The sequence below is a fragment of the Grammomys surdaster genome, unplaced genomic scaffold (genome assembly GCF_004785775.1).
Source record: "Grammomys surdaster isolate TR1022 unplaced genomic scaffold, NIH_TR_1.0 125702, whole genome shotgun sequence".
Lineage (NCBI taxonomy): Eukaryota > Metazoa > Chordata > Mammalia > Rodentia > Muridae > Grammomys > Grammomys surdaster.
Genome location: NW_021620537.1, coordinates 245159 through 254088, shown reverse-complemented (window position 1 = coordinate 254088; position 8930 = coordinate 245159). Strand labels below are relative to the sequence as shown.

Below are 8930 nucleotides of genomic sequence, written 5' to 3'. Positions count from 1 at the left end.
TGAGATTCCAGAAATGTGATAAATATGTTTCTGTTATTTAAACAACACAGTCTATGCTACTTTTTTATACAAGGCTGAATTAAGATGCCTATTAACATTTTATCCATGGCTAGTCATGCATCCAGAATCTCAATATTGAGTGTCCTAGGCAACAGAGAGAGGAGTTTCTTATGCAGAAGAATGCATATTGAAGTGGCTTGTTATTTTTTACTGCGTAATATCATTCCATTGTATTGAGTATGTAATCAATTTTCCTGTTGATAAACATTCAGTCTACTTGCCATTTTTAGCTATTTTAAATAAACTTGCTATTTATAATGCCATTCTTATAAAATATCTCATGAGCATGTCTTTTCATTTTCCTCACCTAGGAGTAGACTAGCTTCCTGTGGAAACCCCAAAGGAAGCATAGCATCCGTCTCTAACGCGCTTGTACCAGCCAGACTGAAGGCTCTACAGTTCAGCTCCTTGCTGACGTTTGTCATAGCTACCATTTTACTGTATCTACTAGTACTACAAAGTATGCGCTGCTTCGATACGGTGTTCATTTTCACATTTCTTCCTGTTTATTGCTCTAATGCTGGAACCTACGAGAGTGGAGCCTAAGAATGAGGCAGACTAACACCTCATGCAATAGCTGACTTTATTCAGAGCACCAGACAGTTTATGCCCCGAGGGTAAAGAAAGGTCACTTGAGTATATAATCATAAGGACAAGCTGCACATGGCAAAAACATGATTTTTGCCCATAGAGGCAAGTAAATGGATAACAATGGCCAGTTATACAAATAATCTGAAGTAAAGTCACTCCTATTCACTATACCTGGAGGAGCACGAAAACACATTCCATGAACAATGACAAAAACCCGAAATCTCTTAAGGAAAAAAAGCACTACCAGGTCCTCCCTTTTCCCACCAAGATCTCATTTGGCTGGTTCAGCAGTTTAGAAAGCACAGCGGCTATATCTAAGGAATTTGGGATTTGGACAGCATATTGGAGAACATGCTGACTATGTTATTTAAGAGGAAAAACCCCCGAGGCCCAGGGAAAGGTCGAGGATAATGCCATACACTGGAAATCAGGTTTTTCTATTGTCTTGGATTTTTTTCAAATCCTATCTGCAAAAAAAGCAAAAGCACGGAGGTCATTTTTCGATCCAGTGTCAGGAGACTCTGAATGGACCTTCCTTCCCTGATGGGATGAGAGCGGTTGAGATTTTCGGTAACTACACAAAAGCCATGCCTTTTCTCAAACAAAAAGCTAAAGAAATCTCGCCAGAGAAATCAGAGCAGAGACAAACGCCCCGCCGGCCACGCCCCCTCGCTCCCCCCAATCACAGCAGGAATGGCGCTCGCGTTCTAGAGCCCCGGCCAATTAGCTGCGTCGAAGCGGGCCGACGAGGGCGGGGCGTCCGTTTCCACAGAAGCCGCGGGCCGGTTGCTAGCAACGTCTGGCTCCAAGGTGGACGTGCTCTGGCCGCCGCTGCCTGTTCTGGTGACTCGTCGGCTTCTCGTTCCGCGCTCCCTGCCCTTCCTTCTGGCTTCTTACTCTTCCTTCCGCACTCTCCGCCTGCCGAGGCGACCCAAGGCCGGGCAGACCTCAGAGGCTCCTCGGGCCAGTGTAGGTAGCGGCGGCGGCGGGGGATGACGTCAGGGCGACTGGCGGGCGGCAGTCAGGCGTGGACGCTGAGGGCCCGCCGCGGGTGACCCTAGGCACCCGGAAGTGAAATCTGTGGTGCCTACCCTCCCTGAACAGTGTGTCTTTGGTGCTCAGGTCCTCCACTTTCTCACAGAGGAAAGCGGATATTCTGCCTCTGCTTCCTGCCGTGTGGCCTCGGGACATCAGGGAGAAGTTAGCGGGAGGAGGATCTCTCTGCAGAGCGAGGGTCCGGGTTTGGGGATGTTTCAGACTGCGTTTTCCTAATCTTGAGCTCACCACATTGACAGTCCAGTTCTTGACATGCCCCGGGTCATGTCCCCTGTCTCTGACACTGAATGTCAGTTGACTAACCATAACCTAACTGGCTGCTATTGGTGAACCTAAAGGCCAGGTTTCTCTGTCACCCCTTGTCTTATGGGGTGCCAGGTGTTTAGGTAAAGGATCAAACTGTAGAAATCGTCCCTGCTTGTAAGCTTTACTTCATACCTTTGATTATGATAAGACTGGCCATATTTGTATTTTTTGATACCCAAGAATTATTAATTGCTTTTTTTCTGCTAGTTCTACAATTGGTGTGTATTAATAGTTTTAGTCTTTGATTTTTCAAGCGTCTCAAGAGCTGGGCAAATAACCTCAGTTTTTATTAGTCACTCTTGTTAGCTCCATACAGACAAATGGGAGTCAGGATGAGTATAGATACAGTCTGCTGGACTGCGTTCTGTTGGAGGGCACTGATGCCCCCACCCCCCATCCTCTGGTTTAGTAGTTCTCAGTTTATGGCTGCTTCAGTAATGATTCTCTACAAAGAGCAGATAAGTCTTAAAGGTTGTTCTGTAAAATCACTTTTGATCAGCTTGTAAGTAATTTTAAAGTAAGTTGGTCGATTCAGGATAATTACTTTAAAAAGGGGAAAGTGGAAAAACGTAAGGACTGCCGAGAAGGCTCAGTAGAGTGGCCCAGATGAGTTCTATGTTTAAAGGGGTGGGATGAAGTAAGACTAGTCCGGTGGTTCTACTTCTTGTTCTGCACATCACCGTGACTTTGGTCTGTAAAGGTTGTTCTGTTCTTACAGAAGAGGAAAACAAGGCCCAGTGTGATGAATGGCTAAGTGACTGTCTGTATCCTGGTGACATTAAGAATTAAGAAATGATGTTTTGTGAGTCTTGTCTAGTGGTCTGTTCTGTCTCCGGGGCCAAACTAGAGTGCTTAAGTTTTGTTCAGTTTACTTGTTCTTCGGCTAGATAGTGAAGACGAATACATTTCTTTCTTTTTTTAAAAAAAGTGTTTTCTAAATTAACTGTGGTACTTGAAGGGATAGTGTAGAAAATTAACTTACATGTAGACCAATCCACTAGAGCATCATGGGTAAACAATGTGTGATATTTACATATGCTCTTTCTAGTTTCCTGCTGTTCATCATTGTAATTCCTTTGTCACGTTGATGTCTTTGTTGCCCATGAAAGCATTTTAGTTGATTTCTTTAAAATATTTTATGAGAAAAATACATTGACATTTCATCTTTAGCTCTGTGTTCTAGTTTACTTCTTTGTTGCTGTGCTAAAACAATGACCAAAAGCAACTTGAAAGGAAATGGTTCATTTTTCACTGTAGGTTACAATCCGTCACTGAGGGAAGCCAAGGCAGGAGTTCAGGGCAGGAACTGAAACACAGACCACAGAGGAATGCTGATCAATACCTTGTCCCCCTTTGTTTGCTTAGCTTGCTTTCTCATACAGCCTGAACCACTGCCTGGGTTGGCATTGCTCACAGTAGGCTGGTTGTTCCTATGTCAATGATTAATCAAGAAAATGCCCCTTCAAACATGGCCAAAGACCAGGCCAATAGGGACAGTTCTTCAGTCGAGATTCACTTTTCTGTGGTGACTAATTTGTATACAGTTGACAAAAAGGGTGACAACTGACACCCTGTCTACTTGACACACTACTAACATATTATCATTAAACCATAACCTTTCCTTTCTTGTTTGTCTTCAAGATCTTTTGTTAACATTACTATATAAAACATAGTATAACTTTAAAACCCCATAGTCTTTAAAAGTCTAAACACTTTAAAAGTACACAGTTTCTTTAAAATCTAAACAACTGATATACTGTCTTGTTACAAGAGCACAGTAGCAATCAAGTCAAACCAAAAGCAAACTCCAATAGCATAAATAACCTGATGTCTGATGTCTGGAACTCATTTATGATCTGGGCTTCAAAGGCTTTAGCATAGCCCCGCCTTTCCAGTTCTGCCATGGGAAGCTTTTCTTAGGTCAACTCTAAACCTCTCCTGTTGCTGTCCTTGATGGTCACCCATGGTCCTAACATTGACAATATCCTGGGATCTCTATCACAACTGAGGCTGCACTTAACCAATGGCCTCTTCTGTCCTTTCTGTTGTACCAGTCCTCAGCTTCTTTCCATGATGCTTTCAATCCTTGTATATCCACTGTGACTGAGGCTGCACTTTCTCCTTAGAAACTCTTGCCTATGGTACCAAGCCTCAGTTTGTATTATTGCCTCTTCAATCCCTAGGCTTCCACAACAATGGAGGCTGCTCTGTCATCAGTGGCTTTCGGGCATCTGTGCTGGGACTCCAGTCCTGCCATATGGTGCCATATCTCAGCTGCTCTCCTTGATCCCTTTTCTCCTTCAAAACCAGACCATGTAGGAAAATCTTCACAAATTACTAAGTTTAGCTGCTGCTTTACTGCAGTTTCCCAGAAGAGTTCACCTCAGCAATGCTGGTCACTTATTAATTATAGCTACTTTTACAGCCTCAGCTAACTGGCATCCATTGTAAAGCAAAGATTTTGTTTCAGTGATGCTTATCTGTTGACTCTTCAGTCCCAGCTGACCAGAAGCCACAGCCTCTCTGAGTCATAAATGTCACCCTGTTCCCCCATCACGCCAAATAATTTTGATAGCCTTTACTTAGCCTACTTTGGTCATTTTTCCTTACCTGTTTCTAAGTTTCACATTTTTTCCCCCACAGTGGAGTCTAAAATGCTATGCAATCACTTTGATAAGTTTTGACTAGTTTCCAGAATACAGAAAATACTTTGTGTTCCTGCTGAGTATTTCATGGAATTTTTGGATGTTGTTTTAGTAGAATCTGCATACCATTGTTTGAAGTCACTGAATTTTGATTTTCAGGGATTGGTGTTTAACAAAACAGATAAAGGCTTACGGAATTCTATACTTTCTTGTCAGGGAGAGTAGTTTTTAACCATCATTTGCCTAAACTGGTCTGGGTGTCATGATCTTTCTTTTCTAATGCCATTGTTCCTGAGCATCCATTCCTTAACACACTTATTGACCAAAATGGAACACAGTTCTCTGGTTGTAGCTCTATCACCAATGCCATGATCACCCTTGACAGGTTAAAAAAAAATTCAGACTACTGATGCTTAAGAATTTGCTCAAACTTGTGTAGGATGGGTCTTTGTTTCACCACTAACAAGTTATATAAAAGTGCAGTGTTTGTCAGTTAGCCATACCTTGCACATAACTGAAAACTCAGGCAGAACACTCAGTTTCTATACAAAATACCTTTAGTAAACTGAAACGAGAGTATATTTTATAAAGATAGGATATTTTATAGATTAAAGAAAAGTGTACCATTTGGTTCAGCAGGCAAACATTTTTATATTAAGGAAATATACTTTCTTGATTCTAGACTTGTCACAACACAAAAACAGTGGCATGTCTTCAGACATGTGCAGTCTTTGTCTTGGAGAATATGACTTCTCACTGAAGTGAGAATATATGAAACTCACCCATTTTGCTGCTTTGTGTTCTGAGGAATCTGGAATGATAATAGAAGTCATTCTTAGATCCTATCCTGCTTTGGTTTCTCTTGCTGTGATAAAATACTTCAACAGAGCCGTTTTAAGAGAGGAATGGTTATTTGACTTAAAATTCAGCTTACCAATCATCATTTCAGCTAAGACTTCGGGAGCTTGAAGCAGTCAGTCACATCCACAGTCAGGACCAGAGGGAGACTGAATGCGTGCATGCATATTTCCCTTTTCTTTCTCTGTTTTGTTTAGGACCCAACCCATGGAATAGTGCCACCTAGACTCAGGATGGTTCTTTCCACCTCAGCCCAACTAAGAAACCCCTGAGAGCCATACCCAATAGCCAGCCCAATTAAGGCCATTTCTCACTGAGACTGTCTTGCCAGAATTGTAGATTGTGTCTAGATGATAATTAATCACAGGTCCCCATTTCTATCACACTTTAACATTATTTACCATTTAAGATGTAGTTAATATTTGTAGGTGATGAAGCAAAAAAATTGATTTATAATTTGTAATAACATTTTTAGAATAGTTGTGTGTGTGTGTGTGTGTGTGTGTGTGTGTGTGTTGGTACATGCACCAATAGCCAAGAACTCAATACATGAGAACTCACTTAAATTACTGATGCTAAATGATTTTCATTTTGTAAAATATTTTCTAAGAATGGAAGATCCTTAACCTCTCATGCTGGTTTTAAGTTTTTCTTCTAAGTATAGAAACATCTTTCTCTTAACACCTCAAAAGGTCAGTCTAGGGATGGATATGTGAAAAGCAGTCATCTGTATTTGTTGAGTGTTAGCCTTGCATACTTTCCAGGCATTGCTTAATTCTCCAAAGCTTGTAGGTGTTTAGGATTCAACTATAAATAAGACATTCTTTCTTGAGATTCCAGCCTGTGGAGAGATAAATATTTAAACAGGTGAATGAGAAATAGATAAGTGCTAACTCCCCCTGAGGGGCTGAAGCAGTTACAACTCGAACAGACCCACAGGGGAGTTGGCTGTGACTTCCCAGAGCCTGCTCCTCTTCAGCCTTAGTTTGGCTTTTCCTGTGACCTGTGTATTCGAGGTTCTGCTGGACTGTAAATAGCTTCATGTCTTCTCTACAGTGTGATGTTGTAGTAACAGAGGCTACATGACTCAGCAGCAAGAGCTCCAGGAGGAGCAAGCATCACAGGCCCTCTCGGTTATTCTTCCTTTTCAATTTTAGCTGCTAAATATTTGTCTCTGCATTGTATATTGAAACATCAGACAAAATTTGATGCATTTTTTTTTACAGGTTTTCTGGGAGGTTTGTGACTTGCTAATTAAATATTTTGAATAGTTTCAACCTATCATTTCACATGTACCTAAACTAATGAAAAATTCTTGAACATAATATATTTTAATATGGAAATCTAAGACTAAATCTTAAATATTTGAAAGCAATATAGAAAACTTTAAACATGACGTTTAATCTTATATGAACAGCCACAACAAAAGACACATGAGCATTTCTAATTAGAGTTGTGACAATGTAGCCTCATTGTTGCCGATGTGTTAATTCGTCACTTTAAATGGGGCAATTTGGGAGGAATTCATGTATGAACAGTTACTTGTAAAAAATGACATCTTCAGGGCTAAATGAGAAATTTTTTGCTAAAGTTCAGAAGTACTTCATGTTTAGTTATTATCTTTACCATCAAAGAATATTATTGACTGAGCTGGAAATGGGAATGGAGAAGTGTAACGAGAAAGATGACTTTCAAAATAATGTTTTATCTCCCCTGTGGTGGTCGTTGGGAAGTATGTTCAACTGCGCATTGAGTTTCTGCAGTTGTAAGAGGAAACAACAGCTTCTGTTGCCTAGGCCAGATGGAACTAGTACAAAATCCGTGGTTTGCATATTTGTTTTCTACTCCTTTTGGGTGATTATTGAAGGATTGCTATAATACTTCAGGAAATAGACCAATAAAGATAACTACATTTGAGCCTGGAGAGAGAGCTCAGTGGTTAAGAGTGCTTGCTGTCCTTGCAGAGGACCCAGGTTCAGTCCTAGTAGCTATATAAGGTCACTCACAACCCCTGTGTAACTCCAGCTCCAGGGGACTCTGATCTCCATGTTGCCAACGCCCTAGAACTCATGTGCACATACCCATGCACAGATGCATGGTTAAGTATAAATCTTTAAAATGATTCTGTATATGTGTATGTATATATACATATGTACATATACATATGTATGTGTGTGTGTGTACGCAAGCCTTTTGAAAATGTGTATGGAAACTTGAAATTGGTAAATTATTATGCAATGAAATTTTGATATTATTTTGAGCTACTAGAATGGTGAGTGAGTAGCATTTATAATTTTTTTTAAGACAGGGCCTTACTATGTAGCCCTAATTGTCCTGGAGCTTGCTGGGTAAACTGGACTAGCCTTAAACTCACAGAGATCTGCCTCTTTCTGCCTCTTAAGTGCTAAGATTAAAGACATGCACAACTATACCCTGATTATAATTTGATATTGCCTTTGAAGCATTTCTACATGATTGGGATCTTTAAATCACAGAATAATGAAAGGAAAACAGCCCTCCTGAAATGATAAGTGAATAACATATGCTTCCTAGTTTTCAGTGGCTGTGGGAAAGCTGTTGCTGAAGCGCCTGTCCAAGAGTTTCTGAGTTGATGGAGATGCCTACTAGTGATGGAAGTTGTTCAGAGGGCCTGCTGTCGTATCTCATGCAGGAGAGAGGACCTGTGCCACAGTGTGACACTGAGAAGCACCTCAGCAGGTATCCTTGGTATTGGCAGAACAAATCTCATCTAATGTCTTAAGTAAATTGTGGTAATCATTCACGAATATCCCTGTCACATTTAGTATTTATTCATTAAAATATGCCTACCTGAACTGATCATATAACTACATATTCAGCCCATTAGAGCAGTTGTCAATCTTTATTACTTGTTGTTTGTTTGCTTTACTTTTTGAGGCAAGGCTTCACAAGCATCTCAGGGGTTACTAAACTCTCAGGCTACTTGCCTCAGCCTTTCATGCTGTGTGATTATAGGTGTGTGGTTTAACATTTTCTTTTATTTGTAATGAAAGCAATTGAAAAATAAACTCAACCTATTACTAGCTTGTAAAGTGAATATTATTGTGTGGTATATTGCTGTGTAACAAATGATATCATATTTTGCTTCTTTTAAATGGAAAATATACTTGTTATTTGTGTCAATTAATAACCCCCACAATAGTAATCTTAAAAATGTCACTATTCTTGTTATAGGTTGTATAGACTAGCTTTTAGTTTAGTTTGCAGAAAGTGGAAAATGGTATTTGTATTTCATCAAACATAATTGCTAATTTTTGTGCCCATGGTTTTGAATGAATGACACCTATTTATCATAAGCTTTTTACTTTAAGCCAGTGGTGCTTATGAACAGAATCTTCTCTTTGAAATATCTGTAAGATGCCAAATGCGTGCGTG

At 40.3% G+C, this 8930-nt stretch overlaps 1 protein-coding gene across 2 annotated transcripts in view; it reads left to right on the top strand.

Annotated features, from left to right (window-relative positions):
* Window positions 1-1438: 1438 nt before the first annotated feature.
* The window catches only part of Odf2l (outer dense fiber of sperm tails 2 like), a 36304-nt gene continuing 28812 nt past the window's right edge, over window positions 1439-8930 (top strand). Inside the window, exons 1-2 of one of the 2 annotated variants that reach the window (XM_028788143.1) lie at window positions 1439-1620; window positions 8070-8234. In XM_028788143.1, coding sequence (XP_028643976.1) covers window positions 8128-8234 — 107 coding nt within the window. In that variant the 5' untranslated portion in view covers window positions 1439-1620; window positions 8070-8127. Of the gene's footprint in view, window positions 1621-1785; window positions 2128-8069; window positions 8235-8930 lie in introns of those variants that run through there. The other variant, XM_028788144.1, reaches the window with a different exon arrangement.